At 27.5% G+C, this 25,973-nt stretch overlaps 2 protein-coding genes and 1 long non-coding RNA gene across 7 annotated transcripts; 2 read left to right on the forward strand and 1 right to left on the reverse strand.

The window, feature by feature from the left end:
- The first annotated feature begins 59 nt into the window (after positions 1-59).
- On the forward strand, positions 60-12,168 carry LOC127286809 (putative ankyrin repeat protein RF_0381). 2 transcript variants are annotated; one of them, XM_051313408.1, is made up of 5 exons: positions 60-242; positions 911-987; positions 6,282-6,617; positions 6,870-7,715; positions 11,386-12,168. In XM_051313408.1, exons 2-5 carry the CDS (start codon positions 978-980, stop codon positions 12,042-12,044), a joined length of 1,851 nt encoding a protein of 616 aa, XP_051169365.1. In that variant the 5' UTR covers positions 60-242; positions 911-977; the 3' UTR covers positions 12,045-12,168. The 2 variants fall into 2 exon arrangements, with proteins under 2 accessions (XP_051169365.1, XP_051169362.1); XM_051313405.1 differs by having other exon boundaries at positions 6,282-7,715.
- LOC127286811 (uncharacterized) lies at positions 7,604-15,458 on the reverse strand. The gene is made up of 2 exons (XR_007843792.1): positions 15,341-15,458; positions 7,604-7,701 (listed from the first exon to the last, which is right to left on the reverse strand). It is a non-coding gene; the product is annotated as an uncharacterized LOC127286811 (long non-coding RNA).
- Positions 13,004-25,623, forward strand: LOC127286807 (uncharacterized). 4 transcript variants are annotated; one of them, XM_051313399.1, is made up of 18 exons: positions 13,020-13,251; positions 15,019-15,245; positions 15,327-15,579; positions 15,673-15,738; positions 16,145-16,207; positions 16,558-16,623; positions 16,854-17,089; positions 17,171-17,426; positions 17,512-17,577; positions 22,767-22,832; positions 23,057-23,286; positions 23,368-23,623; positions 23,709-23,774; positions 24,264-24,329; positions 24,551-24,780; positions 24,862-25,117; positions 25,203-25,268; positions 25,469-25,620. In XM_051313399.1, the coding sequence occupies exons 1-18, from the start codon at positions 13,165-13,167 to the stop codon at positions 25,481-25,483; spliced, it is 2,571 nt and encodes an 856-aa protein (XP_051169356.1). In that variant the 5' UTR covers positions 13,020-13,164; the 3' UTR covers positions 25,484-25,620. The 4 variants fall into 4 exon arrangements, with proteins under 4 accessions (XP_051169357.1, XP_051169359.1, XP_051169358.1 ...); XM_051313402.1 differs by lacking the exons at positions 22,767-22,832; positions 23,057-23,286; positions 23,368-23,623; positions 23,709-23,774 and having other exon boundaries at positions 13,018-13,251; positions 25,469-25,623; XM_051313401.1 differs by lacking the exons at positions 23,057-23,286; positions 23,368-23,623; positions 23,709-23,774; positions 24,264-24,329 and having other exon boundaries at positions 13,019-13,251.
- The last annotated feature ends 350 nt before the right edge of the window (positions 25,624-25,973 follow it).

Here is a 25,973-nt window from a genome sequence, read left to right on the forward strand (position 1 = left end):
GTTCACATGTGATTGCACCCTAATTAAAGGGACATTCTCCCCAAATTTACTCCGAGCAAACTCGACAGTTGATTGGCAAAATTCAACAACGTACATAATCGTAATGATTGGATCGTCTGATTATCTCGGAGTTATTAACTCGGGGATAATTGGAGTAATCGAGTTGTTTATAAATTATAATATATTTTTTTTAAATGGATAACTCAAGTGAACACGAATGTCAACTACAACTAATTTTATAGGTAATTATATAACTCTTATAACATTTATTACATTACATTATATTATTATTCCATACAAATATTTATAATAGTATTAAATAATACTGCACAAAATATGTAGGAAAATAGAAGATAATTCATTCACGTGAAAAATAAAATTGACAGCAATTTTGAGGTTAAGTTTTACGAATAAAATTTAATTTGTTTTCTTTGTTTACTGTATTTTTCATTTTTTTTATTATTATTTTTTTAATTTAACTATTACATTAAAAGGTGAGTGAATTTTTATATTCTAGAATAATTTCTTTATATTTTACATCTTTGAAATAATTTTTTTTCTGTATTTGATTTTTTAAAATTTATATCCGATTTTTTTAACATAAATGAAATTTTTTTTTTCTTATGTCACATTTTTCAAATGTTACTTTGTAAATTATTTTGTTTTGTTTAATAAATATTTAAACGATACATTTAATAATAAAAGCATCAAAAAAAGCATATTTATATTTTTATTGAAGAAAATAACATTTTTGAAAAACTAAAAAAACTACTTTTTAAAAATTGTTAATTTCCAAAGAAAAGTCAATAATTTTGTAATATTATACCTTAAAAAGGTATAATTTTTATACAATTTTAAGCATTTTGAAGTATTCATAATTTTAATTTGTATTATTTTAAATAAATTGCAGGAAATAATTTTCTCGTTAAGAGAGGGACGTTTCATTTTCTTAATTTGAAGAAATCAATTTTTCCAAAATGGACATAGGTATAATTATTATTATTTTTTTTTTTATTTATTTTATTGCATTTTTTTTTTTTTTTTTTACTAAAGTACTAAATTTTTTGATACTTATTATTTTTACTTTTTATTATTTTATTTTTTTTTATTACTTGCACACAGTGAACGAAATTTTTTATGAAATTTTTCAAAAATCTTTTACAAATAAAAAATAAAAATTTTTACTAATTAACCCTAAAATGCTTAATTAACTGCATTTTATACGACCTAAAAAGCAAAAAATTAAAATATTTAAACAAAATGCGTTTTTTTTTTAGTATACAATCTTCATAAGATTTTCTATATTTCAATTATTAAAAAAAAATTTAACTAAATTTTGTCTCTAAATTAATAATTAATTATTTTTAATAATTTTAATGAAATTTTTCACAAGTAAATTATTTTAAATTATTTTTCAATTAAAAATGTTAATGAATTTCAACAATTTTTGAAAAAAAAAAAAAAATTGTTGAACAAAAAAACAATCAAATAAAATTACCAAAAATTTAAATTTAAAACTTTTTAAAATTTATTATTTTAAAACTTTTTCATCTAAAACATTTTTAAATTGAATAATTTCAATTATATAACACTTCCGAAATTCAATTATTTTTTAATGATTTTTATAATATTCCTCGAAAATTAAATTATTTGAAAGTATTTTTTAATTGAAAACTTTTGAAATTAAATTTTTGTCTGTAATTTCTAATAAATTCTTTAATCATCAAAAATTTCAATTATAAAATTCACTTGAAGTTCAATTAATTTCAAAAATCTGAATTTTATATCTTTGAATACGAATTTTTTTTAAGAATAAAATTCACATCTTCCAAAATTGAATTATTTAAAAGAATATTAACTAGAATTCTTCGCAAAATTAATTATATTTAATAATTTTAATCAAGTTCATTAAAAATTTCATTATTTAAATTATTTTTCAATTAAAAGTCCTTTTTAAATTAAATTATCTTAAATACCTATGTAAAAAAAATTGATTAACTAAAATTTATGAATTTTCATTTAAAATTTTACTGAAATTCAATTATTTCTAAAAAATTTTTACTTGACTTCTCCCAAAAATTCATTTACTTCTAAAAATTTTAACTTCAATTTTTTCGAATTTCAATTATTTCTAAAATTTTTACTAAAATTCATTTTTTTTGAATAACATTTTAATAAAGTTCTTCGAAAATTTAATTATTTAAAACATTTTCTAAACTTTTGAATTCGAACAATTTGCATAAATCATTATTTCACACTTTTTTTTTTAATTTTAAATTATTTTTTAAAATTTTCTCCTATTCTGAAGTGAATTCTTGAAAATTTGTCTCAGTTTAATTTGGAAATAATGTAAATAAAATTTCTTTAAAATATGTAAATCGACTTTTTTCTTTCTCTAAATTTGATCCGAAGCCTGAAAATGCCAAAAATTAAATTTATCTATTACTAGTTTATTATAAAAAGAGACTTAAAATAAGTTAATCCTGCGTATATTTAATGTATTTTTGTCATCATTTATTAAAATAGTAAATACCTGAAAAAAAATTTTTAAATTGGAAAAATCCTGGAATTTTATTTGGCTGAACAAAACACAATCGGCAGAAATAATTCGCCCCAATTTTTAAAATCAACACAATCACAATTTTATGGATAATTTTTGCTTAAAACTAGAGCAAAAATTAAAATGCCCAAGTTTTTATTTTCTGCCATAGTTTTAAAGAAAAAGTAGAGCAATAATTAAATTGTCCAATTTTTTGTTTTAATTTTTCGTTAAAAGAAGGGCAAAAACGAAGTCAATTTAATTTCTACTTTAGTTTTTCGTAAAAAAAAATTTGTCAGAAAGTAAAAAAGCGCTGTTTTTACTCTATTTTTCCGTAAAACTACGAAAGAAATAAAAATGCCGAACTTTTTTGTTTTAATCATTCATAAAAATGTGGAAAAATTGTCGACAATTTAATTTCTGCCGTATAGTTTTACGGAAAAAGTATTAGGGCAGAAATTAAAATGGCGCTGTTTTTACTCTATTTTTCCGTAAAACTAAAGCAGAAATTAAAATGCCGTAGTTTTTATTTTATGACATTTTTCCGTTGATTTTAAAAATCGCGCCGAAATCTTTCTGTCTGTTCGTTCGGACAAATGAAAATTCTATCAATTAGAAATTCTTTTAAATGATTTTTCGGTTATATAAAAAATCTGTAGTATGAAAAATCGTTTATATATGGAAATTCAATAAAATAATAATTCGAATAATAATAACAATAATAATAATAATAATATTAATTCGCCTCAATTTCGATTAAAAAAATGCACCAGAGAATCCAGTTTTGATATTAATTAAATTAAAAATTTTTTCTTTGAATTATCCATGTAAGTATATGTTAGAAAACAATGGTTAAATTAATGTGATCGTGGGATGTATAGTAAATTATTAGTTATGAAAATATTATTATTACAGTGAAATTGAAAATGACATAAGTGTGATGTCGAAACGTTTATCTGTTGTCGTTGCAAGTATATATATATATATCTTCCTATATTACAAAAAGATATCGCCGCCGCCGCCGCTGTTTCAAGAATTCTTGACCTAGGAGGGGGGAGTCCCCCCTCCTAAATTTTGAGGTTATGTTCGTTTCAAGGCTCTGAATATAGCCGCAAGTCCCCTCCCCTCCCGCGCCAGAAATGACCTAAATTTTGAGGTTATGTTCGTTTCAAGACTCTGAATATAGCCGCAAGTCACCCTCCCTCCTCTCATTTCCCCTCCTCCGTCAAAAATGACCTAAATTTTGTGGTTATGTTCGTTTCAAGACTCTGAATATAGCCGCAAGTCCCCTCCCCTCCCCCGCCAGAAATGACCTAAATTTTGAGGTTATGTTCGTTTCAAGGCTCTGAATATAGCCGCAAGTCCCCCCTCCCTCCTCTCATTTCCCCTCCTCTGCCAAAAATTGACCTAAATTTTGAGGTTATGTTTGTTTTAAGACTCTAATAAAGCAGTAAGTCCTTCCCCCTTCCCTCATCTCGCTCTGTATTTCCTGCCAAAAATGACATAAATTTTAAGGTTATGTAAATTTCAAGACTTTCTATATAGCCGCAAGTGAAGGTGGAGTTTCCGCCAAAAATGACTTGAATTTAAAGGTTATGTTCGTTTCAAGACTTTTTAATAATTTATTGGTTGTTAGGCAATTTCATTGAAATTATTTTTAAAAATAATTTCTTAATGTCGATTTCAATTGATTTAATTATTTATTTATTATTAATTTAATTAATTTAATAATTAAAATTTAATAATTTTAATTTTAATAATATTTATTCAGATTTCAATGAATTTGTAATAATAATTCTTTGAAATAGGTGGTTCATTTGGAAAAATAAGATCAATGGAAAATTAAAAAAAAATGATTAAAATAGGGGGGTTGGCGCGCGAAACGCGCAGGGGCGCGTAGCCCCTCTAGTATATATATATATATATATATATATATATATATTTGCAATGACTAAAATAAAATTATGACTTATTAAAAGAAAAGAAAGACAAGATTTTAATGTCGAATATTAATTCGAACAAATGAAAATTCATCTGAAATAATAAAATGAAAATTCTATGCGCAATGAAATTATACCCAATAAAAATTCTTTTTTGTTAAATGAAAATTCGAGCAAATAAAAATTCTGATAAATAAAAATTCGAACAAACACACGGAAAGAAATCTTGTTAGAATATTTAATATTTTGACACTCATATTTAGTATATTAAGTTACAATTGCGGAAGATTTTGCAGATTTTGGGGTGTTTATAGATTTCATTAATATTTTTTAAGAATTCCTAAAATAAAAATAATAAAGTTTAATATATTTAGAAACAAAAATTAGAATAGTTTTTGCGAAATTCATAATTGTATTATGAAAACTCCAAATGTTAAATTCTAATACGCCCTGTAACAAGTACTAGAATAAAATATTTCATTTTCTGTATTTAGAATTCCGTTAACTGGTATAATCATTTTACATTTTTATATAGTCGATAAGAAAGTGGACTGTTGTTAAATCCTTGTATTTAAATATAATACTAATATAATAGAAACTTTTTCTTTCAAAAAATGATAGAAAAATATCAGAAATCACCCAAGTTTGACGAAGTTAAGCGAGTGAGTCCGACCGGGTTTGACCGATCTCTAACGAGTAGTCACGAAAAAAAAATGTCAGAGAAAAGTCAGGGAATTTTTTTCTTTAAGCCTTGCTGGACATCCTGATTTTAAAATAATTTTTAATACTGCAATATGAATTAAAAATAATTTTAATTAATATTTAATAATAAAATATTTCATTTGTTTGCTCATAATTTTTATATAATTTTTATTTCTGCAATATAGACTAGAAAAAGTTTTGATAAATAATTGTTTTTAATTATTCTATATTTCTTTTTCTAAATATAATTATAGAATATTTGTTATAAGTTTGCTTCTATAATTAAATTAAATGATTTTATGATAAAAATTGTTCTTTGAATGGTAATAAAATATTTTATTATTTCGTAATAAATAATTATTTTTATTTTTATTTTTAAATATTTAACAATGTAATATTAAGTTTCTCACAAGTGCAGAAAAATCTGTCTATTTAGTATATAAAGAAGTTGAGAATTTCTCATTTCAGCGTGAATTATGTATCTATATGCGTTGCGTTATTCTGCGTTTATGTATGCGTATTGTAGTTAGGATGTGTTAGGAATAATTTTAAGCCAATCAAAGCGTACCAGTTATGTGTGTGTATTAGTAAATAACAAAGTGCTAGACTGTTTACTTCCTATACTGTTTTTTCCTATAGTTTTTTCAATATTCGAAAATTGTAGATTTGAATAATTTCAGTTTTCGTAAAATGTTTCCAGTTAAAGGAATTCGTAAAACTATACCAACTTTTATTATCAAACCAGAATGTTTCGCAATTGAAAAACAAAAATATCAAAATTTCTATTCCAATTTATTAAATATTATAACAAGATTTCTTTCCGTGTAAAAATTCTGTGAAGTGAATTTTCGGTTATATCAAAATTCTTTAATATAGAAAATCGTTTTGATGTAAATTCTGCAAAATATTAATTCGAACAAATAAAAATTCGCCTCAAAAATAATTATGAAAATTCTAAATAATAATTTTTAGAACATAATAATACGTCCCCCAATTTAGACGTTTTAGAAAAAAAATCTTTAAATGTAGAAAAAATTTTGTTCACTTGTGCGTTTATGTTAAAAAGCAATTATTAAAAAAAAATAAAATAAAATTTACAGACACTGTGTACAGAAATTACGTGGAAGCTGAGGGAAAATTATATCGAAATATTATTACCTTCCTTCAAAATAGAGATCAGACACTTCTTAAAGAAACATTAAAAACACAGCCACAAATTGCTCTCTACAAAGATAATTGTACAAATGAAACTCTTCTTCATTATGTCGTTCAATTTGGTACTATTGAAACAGCAAATTGTTTACTTCATCTTGGCGCTGATATTAATGCTCAAGATATCGTAGGAAGAACTCCACTCTATCGTGCTGTTGAATTTAATTCAGAAATGGTAAAATTTTTACTGAAAAATGAAGCTGCAGTTAATATTTCTTCTCAGGGTAAAACATTACTTCAACAAGCTTTAAATTATGGTTCAACAGACACTGTTTGTTTTATTTTAAGTAAAATGTTTACTGAATTTTCAAATAACGAAAATTTCAATTCAATTAAAAACGATGAAAAATGTTGGAAAATTGTTAAATTTCTTCTAAATTATAAAATTGAATTAAATAGTCCGGGTAATTTATTTTCACTTTTATTATTTTTTATTCTCAAAAATGGTGGTGAAGAAATATTTCAACTTGTTTTAGAGAATAATTGTTTTAATCTTGATGCACAATGTTTATTTGGACATACAATGCTTCATTGGGCTATTCAATTGGATAAATATAATTGTATAAAGTGTCTTTTAAATATGGGTGCAAATATTAATGCTGAAGGTGCAAATGGTGTAACTGCATTACATCATGCTGTGAGAAAAAAGAATAGTCAACTTGTTTCTTATCTTTTGTCACGTGGTGCAAATGTAAATAAAACAACAAAAGATGATAAATATTCACCACTTCATTATGCATTAGTTGTTGATGATGATGAAATTATTAAGAAACTCATAAATGCTGGCGCTGATATTAAAGCAAAATTTGGCTCACCATTGGAAAATTCATCGGTATTGAATTTAGTTTGTGGATGTAGTTCATTGAGGCAACGTCTTTCATTTTCAATGAGTAATACAATTGATGTGAATTCATTATTTTCTGGGAGGAATCTTGTTTTTAATAAGGAGAAAATAAAATTTTTAATTGAAATGGGCGCCGATATTGAGGTGAGCGAGGAAAATTATAATGGCAATGAATTGACGCCAATGCAACGTGCATGTGAGGCAGGACGAATGGATATTGTGGAACTTCTTGTTTCATGTGGTGCTGATGTTAATAGTAGAAATAATGAAGGAATGACAATGATTCATCATGCTGTACTTGGAATGAATTTAGATATTGTTGAATTTCTTTTACAACGTGGTTTAGATGTTAATGCATTGGATCACTTTAATCGTACTCCACTTTATCATCTTGTTAAATTACATTCAAATGACGTGATACCGATGATTGAATTTTTAATTGACAATGGTGCTGATGTTAATATCTGCAACAAGGAAGGTAAGTGTATTTTTTTTTTTTTTTTTTTTTGATAAAGAAACGACTTTTTTTAAACCTCGTCAAAAGTCATGGAATTTCCTTAACCCTTTAAGGACGGGAAGGACACTTTTTTAGAGCAATTTTCAATGACATACTTCTCTGCGACTAAGAGTTTTAAAAATTATGAGTATGATTTTGTAAAAAATTTTAAATTTGGACGCCATTTTTGGTACGCCATCTTGAATTAAAAAAAAAACCTTTTGCACCATTTTCATGTCTGAACATTTAGGACACGATAATTTAGGGTTTTATGCATCTCCTAAAGCGAATAGCTTCGAAAAATAATAATTTACAATAAAAAATTTTCAAAAAACCGTGTTTTTTTTCAAAAACATGACCGTAACTTTTTGAATTTTGATTTTTTCAAAATTTTGAATATGGATTCTGAAAGAGCGTTATCGAATACATAAGACACACTTCCTCTCAAATTTTTAAAACTCTTAGTCGCAGAGAAATATCTCATTGAAAATTGCTCTAAAAAAGTGTCCTTCCCGTCCTTAAAGGGTTAAATTTCTAGATTTTGTAACAAATTATAAAAATTAGAGCAAAAACGCCGATCTTTTAATTTCTTCTTTAACTTTTCGTAAAAATATGGCTAAAATTTTAAATTCTGCTCTATTTTTTTTGTAGAACTATAGCAAAACTGCTCTATTTTAATTTCTGCTTTAGTTTTTAGTAAAAATAGGGCAGAAATTAAAATGGCGCCATTTTTGCTCTATTTTTCACTAAAACTAAAGCAGAAAATAAAATTGCGACGTTTTTTCATCTTCTTTTGCCTAAAACTAGAGGAGAAATTAAAATGCCCAAGTTTCTGTTTTAATTTTTGGTAAAAACAAGACAAAAACGACGACCATTTAATTTCTGCCACAATTTTACGGAAAAATTAGAGCAGAAATTAAAATTGCGACATTTTTACACTATTTTTCCGTAAAACTAAAGCAGAAATTAAAATGCCGACGCTTTTGTTTTAATCATTCGTAAAAATATGACAAAAATCGTCAACAATTTAATTCCTGCCATAGTTAAACGGAAATACCAGCGCAGAAATTACAATGGCACTGTTTTTGCTCTACTTTCGTCTAAAACTAGAGCAAAATTTAAAATGCCGAAGTTTTTATTTTCTGCCATAGTTTTAAAGAAAAAGTAGAACAGAAATTAAAATGCGCAATTTTTTTGTTTTAATTTTTCGTTAAAAGAAGGGCAAAAACGAAGTCAATTTAATTTCTACTTTAGTTTTTCGTAAAAAAATATGTCAGAAAGTAAAAAGGCGCTGTTTTTGCTCTATTTTTCGATATAACTATAGCAGAAATTATAATACCTACGTTTTTATTTTCTGCTATAATTTTACAGAAAAAAGTAGAGCAGAAATAAAAAAGGCGCCGATTTAATTTCTGCTATAATTTTACGGAAAAATTCAGGCAGAAACTAAAATTGCAACACTTTTGCTCTATTTTCCCGTAAAACTACAGCAGAAATTTAATTTTTGCTATAATGGCGACATTTTTGCTCTCACGGTGCGCCAGAAGGTGATTTAAATAAAAATTAATTGGCACTTAAAAATTCTTTTTGATTATGATTCTTATATGAATAAAAAACATTTCTCAATAATTTTTAAAATCAGTTTACATGCCCGATTAAAAAAAAAATAGTTTTTATATTAAAAACAGTAATTTTATGGGGAATCAGAATTTATTTAATCTAATAAATACTGTAATAAATGATCAAATAATTACTTATTTTTAATTTTACATATAAATAATTATATTGCTGTAGTGTTTGTATCCGATTTTAAAAAATTAAATTACAATGTTAAAAGAACTATTTTAAGAGGGACAAAATTTATTTAAGAGAGTCGAATGGTCTCTGAAATTCTTTGAAAAGAAGAGACCTTTAATTATCGCCCTATAAAAACTACACTAAACGTGAAAATGATAAACATTGATTTTAAAATACTTTCTTCTCGAAAGACGGACACTTTTTACAAAAGCAGCTAGAGATCCTTATCTTATATAAATTTCCTAAATCCGAAAGATTATGCGAATCCATACAAAAACACGATTGCAAAACGAAAAGTAATATAATGACAGGTTCATTACCTCCTGCCGCCGTCAGATGGCAGCAGCATGCAGGGCGCACAAAGTTGCAGCTGTTATTAGATTACTTTTCTACTTTTTGTTTTGCTACCATGTTTTTCTATGGATTCGTACCGTCTTTTGGATTTAGGAAATTTATAAGATGAGGATTTTGGCTGATTTTGTTAAAAGTGTTCGTGTTTCGAGAAAAAAGTATTTTAAAATGAATACTATTTCACGTTGAGAGCGATAATTAAAACTCTCTTCTTGCCAAAGAATTTCAGATACCGTTCGACACTCTTAATGCATAAATATAAAAACGAAGCAAGAAAATAACTTCATTGTTAATAAATTTATATGAACTCAAATCTAAAACATCTATTATCTATACGCATATAAATATACATTAAATAAATTCTGGTTCCTCATAAAACACTATTTTTATATATTTAAAACTCAATTTTTTTTAAATTTATCACGTAAGTTGATTTTAAAACCTATTGAAAATGGTTTTTATTTATTTAAGAATGTAAGAAATGTATATAATAGTAATAGTCTAATGATGTATGATTCACCGTTTACGAATTTACACGACGTGTTTCGCCGAATATGCCCGAGGCGAAATTTAAGCCCTAATTTACAAGGAGTAAAGTAGGGTTAAACAGACCCTCTTTAGCTTCCTCAACTAGTCGCAAATTTCCCTTTCTTCCACGTTTGGATTTAAAGTAGGGTCTAAAAATTGATTAAAATATTGAAAATTTTGAAATTGCTCTAATTCTATTAATTTTTTGAAAACGCTTCAAAATATGTTAATTCCAGTTTTTAAAGGGTAATTAAAGAAATATTGTGTGAAGAAAAAATTCATTTTGCTTTAATCAAAATAATTAAAAGAGTTTTTTTTTGCATTTTTTTGTACTTTTTTAATCGAACTAGACCCTCTTTAGCTTCCTCAACCAGTCGCAAATTTACCTTTCTTCCACGTTTGGATTCAAAGGAGGGCCTACGGGAGTCTACAAGATCGTAAAGAGGGCCTATTTAGGTTCTAAGGGAAGCTAAAGAGGATTCAAATTTCGCCTCGGGTGATTAGTCTGCGACGAGCTACCGTGAAACCTTGACTTACAATAAAGTACTTTATATAATAATCCTAGTTTATTCATTTCACAAGAACCATAATCAAAAAAGAATTTTTAAGTGCTAACTCATTTTTATTTAAACCTCCTTCTGGCGCACCGTGCTCTATCTTTTTGTAAAACTAGAGCAGAAATTAATTTTTTGTAAAAGTTGGATTAAAACTGCGCTAATTTAATTTGTCATTTTGTTACGGAAAAAGTAGAGCAAAAATAAAATTTTCGCCATTTTTGCAGTTTCCGAACTACTTTGAACTGATTTCGGATTTGTCTTTTCATTTAGATTGATTAGATAATTTTTGTATAATTTCCTAAACAGTAACAGAATCGTTCGGATTTAACAGTTTCTAAATTTTAACAATAAAAATAAAATTTAATAAATTTTCCAAAATGGCTAAAAGATTTTAAAAAAATATTTGTCATTGCTTACAGAAATCAGTTCAACGGCAGGTGCAGGACCACTTCACGTTGCCGTCAAACAAGAACGTTTAAATGTCATTGAATGTTTATTATATTTTAATGCCGATATTACTGCACTTAATGGAAATCGTGAACGACCACTTGAATCAAGTTATTCATACACTGAATTTATAACAAGAAGAACGGAAATTGTAATTGCATTTATGGCAATGAAAAATATTGAAGTTAATTATTTCGATGATATGGAAATTGATGAAGATGATGAAACATTTTTGGAATTAAATGGCAATCGTAATATGGCATATTTTTATTATCGTAAATGTCAAGTGGAAATAATAAAAATGAAACAAAAAAAAATTTGCGACGAAAGAAATATAACATTCTATGATTTTCTTGTTAATGATTTAATGCGTGTTACAATTTCGGCAAGATATAAAAAAATTCTCGAAATTCTTGATTTAAATAAATATCAATTTGAATTTCCTTGTTATTTTTTTTTATTAAAAAAACGAATTGAAAGAATTAAAAAAATGCTTCAAATACAAGATTCAGTGATATGTTTATTTCAAAATTTTGTAAATATTGAATTGCCAATAATTGTTATTGATAAAATATTTGAGAATTTTAGTGCGAGGGATTTTAGAAATATTGCACGAATTCTTTTATTATAGGGTTGAGAAAAAAATTTTATTAAAAAAAATTGTAAATTGACTTTTCTTGATAATTGAAGCGAATTCTAACTTATTTAATCGTGTGGTTTATTATTATTAATAAAATTATTATTATTACTATTAACTGTGTTTACTGAAATTGTGAATTTAGAATATTTTTCATCTACACTTTTGATAATTATATGGCCCTAGAGATAATTTTTGTATTTAATTTTTATTTTCAAGAAACTCATAGTAAATAGGTTCAATGCCAATTACGATGTTTATAAATAATTTGTCTATTTAATTATTATTAATTTATTTGTGACAATCAGAACTTATCACTCAAAAATCTTTTTTATTATGACATTAATATATTTCTTGTAAAAATTTATATATATATTTTTTTTTTTTGCAAAATTGTGTTTTGCATCATATATTTTAATTCGAGTATAATTTTCGACGATAAATAATTGTATAAGATTTTTTTTTTTTTGATGAAATACGATGTAATATAATATAACGTATAATTGAAGGAAACTCAATTATTATTATCAATTAATTTATATATATATATATACTATGTAAGTGATATATTGTGATGTGCTCTCTTTTTTTAATTAAAATAGTAATTAATACAAATTTAATTTATTACAATGTAATCCTTTGAAAAATCTATTTTTATAATTTTTATTATTTTTCATGAATAATTTTTACAAATTTTTATGTTCATTGATTCATTTCGATGCATAGAATTTAATTTATTTATTGTATTATTTTTTTTATGCGTAAAATATTAAAATCAGTAAAAAAAAGTTTATTAAAAAAAATAAAAGTTTATTTTTTTAAGCCAATATGAAATTTCATACATGAAAAAATGTAAAATAATAATAAGATATTATTATGTATAATATGTATGTATAGTAATATTATTATTATTATGTAAATAATAAAGATAGTATGAAATCTCTACCACGTTAAAAGTATAAAAATTTTTTTTGTAATTGTGAATAATTTTACTGTTTTAAAATTTTAGCTTAAAAACAATTCCAAGTAAAAAATAGTTTTATTCTTTCTCTTTGAAAATTACAATCATTTAAAATATTATTGTGATTTTGAAGACTTCAACTTTTGAATAAAAATGTGTTTTTTAAAATTTTTGGTGCTCCTTCCTTTTTGCATTCTTGTCGTAGTAAACTGCAGTCCTACTAATATAAATAGCAAAACGGTAAGATTTATTTAACATTTACTTCTAATTTGTGAATATTATTATTCTTATATAACAGGCCTCGGATTGTATAACTTTTCCAATTTTTTCGACTTCTTTTACAAAAATAATTAGAAATTAATTAAATTCAAAACAATTTAATAAAATTTCATTTTATACGGTTTTTACTGCTTTAAAATTTTTGTTAAAAAAAAATATATTTTTATTTTCATATCCTAACAGTTAGTATTGTATTATTTTTTTTATGCGTAAAATATTAAAATCAGTAAATAAAAATGTTTAGGAAAAAAATAAAAGTTTATTTTCTTAAGACAATATACACCGTGCGACACGATTTTTCACACACGAAAAAATCAATGATTTTAAGAAACTAGGACCAAAAAAAAGATACCCGTGTCTGGCCGTTTTGCTAGATCAGGTCATTTTTTGCTTTTAGGGGTAAAAACAACCCTTAAATGAAAGGTGATAGGAAATCATGTACAAATTAATAATTTTTTATGTAACCTGGTATCTCGGGGTTTTCCGGGTCGCTGATTACGAATCTGATGTCAGATTTTCAAAATTCAAAATGGCGGATCCAATATGGCGGTCGAAATTTATAAAAGTTCATCGCGAATTCACTTGAAACTTGTTACTTGAAGGTTTTTGGGGTTGCTGATTACAAATTTTATGTCGGGTTTTCAAAATTCAAAATGGCGAATTCAATATGGTGGTCGAAATTTATAAATGTTATTAGTTTTTTATAAAACTTCGTATTTCTGGGTTTTTGGGGTCGCTGAGTACGAATCTGATTGTTGATTTTTAAAATTCAATATGGCAGACTCAATATGACGGTTGAAATTTATAAAAATTGTTAATTTTTTTATAAAACTTGGTATCTAAGGGCTTTCGGCGTCTCTAAGTACGAAAGTGATGTCAGATAAGAATAATAAAAACGCCAAATCTAATAAAGGAGAAGATCACAAATCTGAAAAATAATTTGGAAAATTTAAATGTTCGATCAATTTTTTGTTAAAATTTGCAAGCCAACATTTTAAAATTTTTATTTTAAGTGATTTTTAATCTGAAAATTCGTATATTTATTAACTAAGTTTCTATTAGAATTAATAAATTCAAAAGGTTATAATCAAAATTTATTAAACAAATATAATGCAATTAAATAAAATTAATAGAAACATTTCATAACAACTCTTGTATTACGTTTGTCTAAATTTTAGACGCTTATTTTTACGATTTAAAGATTCGACCGCCATATTGGATCCGCCATTTTGAATTTTAAAAATCTGACATCAGATTCGTAATCAGCGACCCGGAAAACCCCGAGATACCAGGTTACATAAAAAAATATTAATTTGTACATGATTTCCTATCACCTTTCATTTAAGGGTTGTTTTTACCCCTAAAAGCAAAAAATGACCTGATCTAGCAAAACGGCCAGACACGGGTATCTTTTTTTTGGTCCTAGTTTCTTAAAATCATTGATTTTTTCGTGTGTGAAAAAAAAGTTGAATTTTGTCGGACGGTGTTATGTATAAAATGTATGTATAGTAATATTATTATTATTATGCAAATAATAAAGATAGTATGAAATCTCTACCACGTTAATAGTATAAATTTTTTTTTGTAATTGTGAATAAGTTTACTGCTTTAAAATTTTAGATTAAAAACAATTTCAAGTAAATTCAAATCAATTATTTAATGTGACTAATTAAAATTAAGTATTTTTGAGTCTAAAATTCAGGTATTAATAAAGTTTATTTTATTTAGCGCTTCATTTCAAATTATGCACTTGACTCTTCATTTAGCATACCTTTAATAGTTAAAAGATGCATACAGGAAGTGGAAAACAGAGGAATGAATGAACCATTATTATACTTTGAAATTAGCTACGAAGAGAATGGTAAAAAATTATTCACAGAATTAACTAACAATCACGTCGATCTATCGCAACAAAATCCTCTGATAATTGCCGAAACTCTCAAATTCTTTTTGAGGTAAAAAAAATCAATCAAGATTACCTCATGTTTTTCGTACTTATTTTTATTATCATAATAATCTTATTAAATTTATTTTAGATTTTTAAAGTCACCTTTGATTGTTCCTGAACTGATTAATGAATTTTCACAAGCTGTAGAATCAACAGTTGATTTCGAAAAATTAGATGAACTGATTGACAAACTTCCGCTTGTAAATCGAAGAACTCTTGCATTACTGATGACACATTTAAAACGAGTCTTAAAACAGAATCACGTTTCACAAATGCAATTAAACATAATTTTTAAACATCTTTTTTTTTATTGTTATGCGTCTCCAAATATTGCGGGAAATGTAAATGAATTTTCAATTTTTTCTATTTTCATAATTATTCTGTGCGAAAAATTGTGGTTATTTTGTTAATTTTATTAAATTTATTATTTGCAGATTCTTGATGCCTTTTTTTCTTTTCCATTCAAATATTGGAATTTAATTACTAATTATACTTCAATTGTGAGTGTAAAAAAATAAATTTTCATAATAATTTTCTTATCGATTTTTCAACTTTACTTATTTCCCAAAAAGAGACACAAAATTGGCAAAATCTTACGTAAGAATGGCTTCTACCCCCCCCCCCCCCCCCCGACGTAAGACCATGTAGAGATTTTAAAAACCCCCCCTCCCCCAAAGGATCCTTACGTAATTAATTAATGGCCACTAACTCTCCATTGTAACTTAATGTGCAAACTATCTAAAAAGTATCACGCAGGGGGAGGGGGGGGTGTAAATTACCTAAAATTTGTATCACGTAATCTGTGAATGATCTTGTTAATAAAATGAATATATTTTTTTGACATGTATTTTAATAATTTTTTTTCTAAATTAAAAAATTTGTTCTTTTTTATATTGAAATAAACAGATCAAGATTCGTCAAGAAGAAAACTCGGCAATAAATACTGAAGATGATATGCGAAATGAAGTGGTAAAAAATATTCAATATTTTTAATGTACATGAAATAACAACTTATTTGAAAGAGGGTGGAGTATGACTTATTATTTATTAAGTATAATTTAGTCTAAATCATTTTATTTCAAGAAATTACGGAAAATCATAAGTACTTTTTGGAAACTTGACTTTTTATTTGTTCATTATAGAGCTGCCGGATTAAAGAAGGGAGCATAACTAATGTAATTCATATGGATTATGTGACATTCTTTGATCAGGCAGCTCAATTATAAACTAATCCCATTAAAAAGAAAATAAAATATTTTTTTAAGAAATCACTTTTCTCATTTTAATAAAAGTTTTCCTCTCTTTATTCTAATAAACAGATTCATGTATTATCGTCAGAAGATGAGACAATGCAGCAAAATTCAGATGAAAGGCAACCAGAAAAGGTTAAAAACTATTAAATATTTTTAACAAAAAATATCTTTTTTACAACTAGTACCTATATTTTTTAATTTGAAAATTTTTAATATTTATTTATCGCCTGTAATTTGTAGAAAAAAATCTTCAGTAATTCAATTTTACAAAAATTCCAAACGAAAAATCGCTTCAAATTCAATTATTCATACAAAAAAAAAATAATAATTTAAAAAATATTGAATAACTTTATTTTATTTAGCTCCGCATTCACCAGTATTCACTTGACTCTTCATCTTCCATACCTATAATAATTATAAGATCCATACAGGAACTGGAAAACAGAGGAATAAATAATATACAAGACACTTATTATTATACCAGAAACAGGAATGTGAATGACAATAATTTATTGAAAGAAATTATACTTTCTAACAATGTCGATTTATCACAATATGACCCTCTGATATTTCCCAAAATTATCAAAACATTTTTGAGGTAAAAAAAAAGTCAATCAAAATTTCTCAATTTTTCGTAATTTTTTTTATTATCATAATAATCTTTTTAAATTTATTTTAGTGATTTGAGGTCACCTTTGATTGATCCTCGTATGAGTAAAAACTTGTCACAAGCTGTAGAATCAACAGTTGATTTCAAAAAATTAAAAGAACTGATTAAGGAACTTCCGCTTGTAAACCGAAAAACTCTTGCATTGCTAATGATACATTTAAAACGAGTTTTAATTAATGAAAATAGCGTTTCGCAATCGAGATTAAACTTATATTATAGAAGAGCTTTTATTTCTTATTATACGTCTGCAGATAATCAGAAAAAAGTAGATGAATTTTCAATTTATTCTATTTTTATAATTATTGTTCTCTATTGGTTATTTTGTTAATTATTAAATTTATTATTTACAGATTATTGATGCTTTTTTTTCTCTTCCATTCGATTATTGGAATTCCATTACTGATTATGCTTCAGTTGTGAGTATAAATAAATAAATAAATTTAAAAATATTTTCTTGTCAATTTTTCAATTTTACTTAATTTCCCAAAGAGAAACAAAAATTCAATTAACAAATTAAGTAGAAATTTAATTATGCTACGTGATCTCGTCCTCTAGATCAATTGTATTAACGCTAGTTGCTAGATCCAATTCACAGTTTTTTAAATATTCGCGCTAAAATTCCGAGTGTCTCCACCTGATGGCCTCTCTCAGCTATCCCGCGTCTCTCACTTATTCAGCCATTACGCTTTTCTGTGCGATCCTTTACACACGCTCGCGAGTGCAATCAGAAAATTAATATAAAGTTTCGATATGGGTCGTGATAGGAAAAAGTCTAAGAAGTCCAAAAAGTCTCGCAAGAGGAAGAGGGACAAGAAATTAGAGAGAATTTTCGAAGAATTACAACATCTACGTAATAGGAGGAACGAAAGATTACCTTCAAGGTCGAGTAACACGAGGCGTTCGAACGACAACGTTGACGGCGAGCAGAACCCGAGAGGTCTGTCACGTCACAGTCGGGACCGATCACGGTCAATTTCGATCAACAGGGGAACCCAAAATGAATTGTATAAAAAACCAAAAGACAACAGAATTGACGGTGAGCGTGACCCGAGAGGCACGTCACGTCATAGTCGTCGCAGGCGTCGTTCTCCGTCTTCATCCCCATCTTCATCCTCGTCTAGCACATCCAGATCATCTTCATCGGATTCATCATCAAGCGGCTCGAGCTCTAACGCTTCGACCGATCCAGTAAAAGCCTCACGAAAGCGGCGTAGGTAGCGTTCACGCGAAAGAACGAACTCTCCCGAACATTTACGACAACAGCCGGAAATCGAAAACTCGACCATTGACGCCGAAACACTTAACCTATTGGGTAGTGTGAACGAAAATATTAAATTCGGCCCAGAATTAAATAAAAAATTAGTCGATGTATGGGAAAATATATTAAAAGCAGGGCTTTCCAAGGATATAAGGAAAGAGCTTATTGAAAAGTACCCAACTGCTATCAATTGCAAGATATTGCAATCTCCAAAACTCAACCCAGAAATAAAATCTGTCATAGGACAATTGTCTCTAAAAAAGGACAGCTTTCAGGTCCTCAACCAAAACCAGCTAAGCGCTGGAGTAATAGCCTTGGGAACGTGCTTGTCAGAACTTCTGTCAAAACCACAAGCCGAAATAAATGTTTCCCAGCTAATAGTCTTATTAGCAGACGCAGGGAGAATTTTAACCGATTTACACCACAGGATCTCGTTAACCCGTCGATCTTTTATCACGCCGGGATTAAATCAACTCGTTAAAAACGTCGCCGAAGATTGTGACGTAGATACTTTGCTCTACGGAGAAAAATTCACTGAAAAACTGAGTGCGGCGAAAAGTGCCGAAAAATCCGGCAAGGAAATCGCAAAGCCGTCAACAAAAACACCAATCGAAAAGAAAAGAATATACCCGAAGGAAGCATATCCTCGTCCTTTAAACTACCGAGGTCCCCCCAAAAGGAGCTTCAAGGAAACTCGCCAGGGAGGACATCAGAAGGAACAGCGGAATCGCCTTTACGAGAAACCTCGTCGTTAGAACAAGTAAGTGAAAATATTATTGCAGGGAGACTAAGACTGTTTGCCCATAACTGGGAAAAATTGACAACTGATCCCTTGATTCTCCAATACGTTACTGCATACGAAATTCCCTTCAAATCTAAACCTTGGCAAGCCGAAGCTCCCAAGGAGCCTAACATACCGGCACAAGAGGAAATCGAGTATAACGTGGCGATCTAAAAATTAATTAAAAAAGGGGCGTTGTCGATGTGTTCACCATTCGAAGGTCAATTTTTATCCACTTATTTTCTTGCTGATAAGTCCAATGGACAAAAAAGATTTATTTTAAATCTTAAAAAGTTAAATGTTTTTCTTGATCCTCTCCACTTTAAGCTCGAGGACAGAAAAACGGTTGCTAGAATCCTATTTAAAGGGGCATTTCTAGCAACTCTTGACCTTACAGACGCTTTTCTTTTAATTCCGGTAGCTGCCCCGTTTAGAAAATATTTGAGATTTATGTTTAGAGGCATTTATTACGAATTCAATTGTGTTCCATTTGGCTTATGCACAGCCCCATATGTTTTCACGAAACTCATGAAACCGGTCGTCGAGAACTTGAGATCGCGATTATTTTTATCTGTAGTTTATTTAGATGATTTTTTGATAATTGGCAAAACAAAAACAGAGTGCCTCGAAAATATTCGAGCAACACAAATTTTACTAAAGAACTTGGGTTTTATCGTGAACCTAGAAAAATCTAACATCGTACCATCAAAAAGTGCCAAGTATCGTGGGTTCATATGGAATACGCAAAAAATGTCAATAGAATTAACAGACGATAAAAAGAAAACAATTTATACGAAAGCAAAAGAATTTTATGTAAAGAAAACTTGCAAAATTCGAGAACTAGCACAATTTCTAGGTTTATTAATAGCTTCGTGTCCAGCCATACAATACGGTACCTTGTATACAAAAAATTTAGAAAGGGAAAAATATTTATCACTAGTTAAGGAAAACGGTAATTACGAGAGCCGAATGAACCTTCCGAAAAAATTGTTGCCCGATTTAAAATGGTGGATCGACAATATCCTAGTAGCCACCAACCCCATTCGAACATCGGAGTTTACCCTCGAGATTTTTACAGACGCCTCATTAACTGGTTGGGGAGCGGTTACCGGAAACAATCGTACTCACGGTTGGTGGAGCGCGGACCAACGCGATGATCATATTAATTACCTCGAACTCCTGGCAGCATTTTACGGATTAAAATGCTTTGCCAAAAACCTACGCATTGACAACACAACTGCGATCTCTTATATAAACAAAATGGGCAGTGTACAGTACCCAAAACTCAGTAGTTTATGTAAGCAGATATGGCAGTGGTGCGAAGAACGCAAGTTATGGATTTTCGCGTCATACATCGCATCACGTGAAAATTCCATAGCCGATAGAGAATCTCGATTATTACCTAAAGAAACCGAATGGGAGTTAGCACCTTACGCGTTTACAAAACTCGAAAACATCTTCGGCAAATTCGAAATAGACTTATTTGCATCTAGCTCGAACAATAAATGCAAGAAATTTATTTCTTGGAAGCAGGACCCGAACTCTTGTGCAGTAGATGCATTTACCGTGAAATGAGATCAATATAAATTTTACGCTTTTCCCCCATTCTCACTCATTCTTCGAACTTTGCAAAAAATAATCACCGATAAATCTGAAGGCGTACTTGTCGTACCATACTGGCCAACTCAGTCTTGGTTTCCCTTATATAACTCAATGTTAATAAGTGATCTCGAACATTTTAAACCGGATAATAATTTACTTTTTTCTTCGTTTAGGGAGACGCATCCACTGGCGAACAAGCTTATCCTGGTAGCAGGTCTTTTATCAGGGAAGCTTTTTTAGCACAAGGAATTCCGGAGGCTTCAATTCCACTCACACTTCAATCATTATCAACCAGTACCATCCAGCAGTACAACAAACCCTTGAGGTTGTGGTGGAACCACTGTAAAACGAAGGGAATATCAATGTTCGAAGCCCCGGTCCAGGATGTCTTAAATTTTTTAACGTCATTATCCGAATCAATAAAAACATACGGCACTCTAAACAGTTACCGCTCCGCCGTATCTCTTGTTTTAAAGTACGACCTTGGAAGTAACCCCTTGGTCAAAAGATATTGTAAAGGTTTTTCAATCGCCAAACCTTCACGTGCAAAATATAAAGACATATGGGACCCCGACATCGTCTTGCGGTACCTAGAGGAACTCGGCCCTAACGAAGAATTAAATTTAGAAACTATAACTAAAAAATTGTTAACTCTCCTTGCGTTGTCTACCGCTCAGCGGTTACAGACTCTGGTAAAAATAGATATTCATAATATTAAAATTCATAATAATGAAATAAAAATTTACATTCCGGATAGGATTAAAACGTCCAAGATAGGGAAAGAGCAACCTATGTTGCGCTTTCCCTACCTTCTAGAACAGCCGAATCTCTGCGTCGCAACCTTAATTAAAGTATATTTAGAAAAAACAAATACAATTAGAGAAACAGGAGTGAACTCCTTACTATTAACTTTTAAAAAGCCACATCATCCAGCAACCGCACAAACAGCAAGTCGTTGGCTTAAAGATATTATGAACGAAAGCGGTATTGATGTCACCACGTTCGCAGGCTACAGCTCAAAACACGCCGCCGTTTCGACAGCCCAACGCAAGGGATTAGATATTGAGAGCATTAGGCTTGCAGCAGGCTGGTCTAAAAATTCTAATGTATTTGGGAAAGTTTTATAATCGTCCCCTCCGAGAAAAATGTAATTTTGCGAAGACAGTACTTGAATGTAAGAAATAAAATTTGTTCTTCAAATCGATATCTTTTCCTTCTTTAAACAACTACAATTGATCTTAAGGACGAGATCACGTAGCATAATTGTACGATTAAATGAACTTACCTGAAGTGAAGTTCAATCGTAATTATGCAAGTAGATCTCGTCCGAATAGATCACTCCCACCCAACCCTAATGAACCCATATCGATTTGAATTAATCCAACATAAAAGCATAATGGCTGAATAAGTGAGAGACGCGGGATAGCTGAGAGAGGCCATCAGGTGGAGACACTCGGAATTTTAGCGCGAATATTTAAAAAACTGTGAATTGGATCTAGCAACTAGCGTTACTACAATTGATCTATTCGGACGAGATCTACTTGCATAATTACGATTGAACTTCACTTCAGGTAAGTTCATTTAATCGTACAATAAAATGAATAAATTTCTTTTAAAAACGTGTATTTTAGTAATTTTTTTTCTAAATTAAATAATTTGACCATTTTTATTGAAGTATTTATTAAGTATTTATTAAGTATCATTTAGTCTAAATCATTTTATTTCAAGAGATTACGGAAAATTATAAGTACTTTTTGGAAACTTGACTTTTTATTTGTTCATTATAGAGCTGCCGGATCAAAGAAGGGAGCATAACTAATGTAATTCATATGGATTATGTGACATTCTTTGATCAGGCAGCTCAATTATAAACTAATCCCATTAAAAAGAAAATAAAATATTTTTTTAAGAAATCACTTTTCTCATTTTAATAAAAGTTTTCCTCTCTTTATTCTAATAAACAGATTCATGTATTATCGTCAGAAGATGAGACAATGGAGCAAAATTCAGATGAAATGCAACCAGACAAGGTTAAAAACTATTAAATATTTTTAACAAAAAATATCTTTTTTACAACTAGTACCTATATTTTTTAATTTGAAAATTTTTAATATTTATTTATCGCCTGTAATTTGTAGAAAAAAATCTTCAGTAATTCAATTTTACAAAAATTCCAAACGAAAAATCGCTTCAAATTCAATTATTCAATAATAATTTAAAAAATATTAATATTAAATAACTTTATTTTATTTAGCTCTACATTGAAGATTATCCACTTAACTCTTCCATACCTTTAATAATTATAAGATCCATACAGGAACTGGAAAACAGAGGAATAAATAATATACAAAACACTTATTATTATGCCAAAAACACGAATGTGAATGAGAATAATTTATTTAAAGAAATGATACTTTCTGACAATGTCGATTTATCACAATATGACCCTCTGATATTTCCCAAAATTATCAAAACATTTTTGAGGTAAAAAAAAGTCAATCAAAATTTCTCAATTTTTCGTAATTTTTTTTTATTATCATAATAATCTTTTTAAATTTATTTTAGAGATTTGAAGTCACCTTTGATTGGTTTTCAATTGAAAAAAAACTTCTCACAAGCTGTAGAATCAACAGTTGATATCAAAAAAATAAAAGAACTGATTAAGGAACTTCCGCTTGTAAACCGAAAAACTCTTGCATTGCTAATGATACATTTAAAACGAATTTTAATTAATGAAAATAGCGTTTCGCAATCGACATTAAACTTATATTATAGAAGAGCTTTTTTTTTTAATTCTATCTCTGCAGATAATCAAAAAAAAGTAGATGAATTTTCAATTTATTCTATTTTTATAATTATTGTTCTCTATTGGTTACTTTGTTAATTATTAAATTTATTATTTACAGATTTTTGATGCTTTTTTTTCTCTTCCATTCGGTTATTGGAATTCCGTTACTGATTATGCTTCAGTTGTGAGTATAAATAAATAAATAAATTTAAAAAAATTTTCTTGTCAATTTTTCAATTTTACTTAATTTCTTAAGGAGAAACAAAAATTCAATTAATAAATTAAGAAGAAATTTAATAAAATGAATAAATTTTCTTTTTAAAAACGTGTAGGTATTCTAGTAATTTTTTTCTAAATTAAATAATTTGACCATTTTTATTGAAGTATTTATTAAGTATTTATTAAGTATCATTTAGTCTAAATCATTTTATTTCAAGAGATTACGGAAAATTATAAGTACTTTTTGGAAACTTGACTTTTTATTTGTTCATTATAGAGCTGCCGGATCAAAGAAGGGAGCATAACTAATGTAATTCATATGGATTATGTGACATTCTTTGATCAGGCAGCTCAATTATAAACTAATCCCATTAAAAAGAAAATAAAATATTTTTTTAAGAAATCACTTTTCTCATTTTAATAAAAGTTTTCCTCTCTTTATTCTAATAAACAGATTCATGTATTATCGTCAGAAGATGAGACAATGCAGCAAAATTCAGATGAAAGGCAACCAGAAAAGGTTAAAAACTATTAAATATTTTTAACAAAAAATATCTTTTTTACAACTAGTACCTATATTTTTTAATTTGAAAATTTTTAATATTTATTTATCGCCTGTAATTTGTAGAAAAAAATCTTCAGTAATTCAATTTTACAAAAATTCCAAACGAAAAATCGCTTCAAATTCAATTATTCATACAAAAAAAAAATATTAATATTAAATAACTTTATTTTATTTAGCTCTACATTGAAGATTATCCACTTAACTCTTCCATACCTTTAATAATTATAAGATCCATACAGGAACTGGAAAACAGAGGAATAAATAATATACAAAACACTTATTATTATGCCAAAAACACGAATGTGAATGAGAATAATTTATTGAAAGAAATGATATTTTCTGACAATGTCGATTTATCACAATATGACACTCTGATATTCCATAAAATTATCAAAACATTTTTGATGTAAAAAAAAAGTCAATCAAAATTTCTCATTTTTTCGTAATTTTTTTTATTATCATAATAATCTTTTTAAATTCATTTTAGTGATTTGAGGTCACCTTTGATTGTTCCTCGTATGATAAAAAACTTGTCACAAGCTGTAGAATCAACAGTTGATTTCAAAAAATTAAAAGAACTGATTAAGGAACTTCCGCTTGTAAACCGAAAAACTCTTGCATTGCTGATGATACATTTAAAACGAGTTTTATTTAATAAAAGTAGCGATACGCAATCGAAATTAAACTTATATTATAGAAGAGCTTTTATTTCTTATTATACGTCTGCAGATAATCAGAAAAAAGTAGATGAATTTTCAATTTATTCTATTTTTATAATTATTGTTCTCTATTGGTTATTTTGTTAATTATTAAATTTATTATTTACAGATTATTGATGCTTTTTTTTCTCTTCCATTCGATTATTGGAATTCCATTACTGATTATGCTTCAGTTGTGAGTATAAATAAATAAATAAATTTAAAAATATTTTCTTGTCAATTTTTCAACTTTAATTATTTCCGAAAAAGAAACAAAAATTTAATTGATAAATTCATTAGAAATTTAATTAAAATGAATTAATTTTGTTAATATTTATTTTAATAATTTTGTTTTCTAAATTAAATAATTTTCCCTCTTTTTATTGAAATAAACAGATTAATGGATTATAATCAGAAGAAGATGACTTAGTTTTATGATGATGTAATGAATATTTCTTTTTAATCTACAAAGAAAATAATTTTATCTTGATATATTTATGAGCGATTCTCGAAAGGATTTCGACAAAAATGTCATTTAAAGATTTCTTGTTTATGATTTTTTTATTTAAAAAAAAATATAATTATAATAAATATAATATATAAATATAATAATTATATAAATATATAATTATAATTCAATAAAAATTTTTTTTCTCATCTTTATTTATGCTAAGTATCTGAGAGAGATTTCAGTGTTTCATTGTTTCCTTCTTTTTCTTCAATTTCTTAATTTGAACAAAAATTGTAATTCTGATAATTCAAAAATTAAATCAATTTAAATTTGAATAAATTAGAATTCTAATTTTAACTTTAATAATTTAAAATTCAAAAAATTTCCAACTGAAACCAATATCAAAAAATTTGAAATAATTTTAAACGTTAAATTAACATTTTGATGATT

The sequence above is a fragment of the Leptopilina boulardi genome, unplaced genomic scaffold, assembly GCF_019393585.1.
Source record: "Leptopilina boulardi isolate dan_hultmark-lab unplaced genomic scaffold, ZJU_Lbou_2.1 LbouV2_362, whole genome shotgun sequence".
NCBI classification, from domain to species: Eukaryota; Metazoa; Arthropoda; class Insecta; order Hymenoptera; family Figitidae; genus Leptopilina; species Leptopilina boulardi.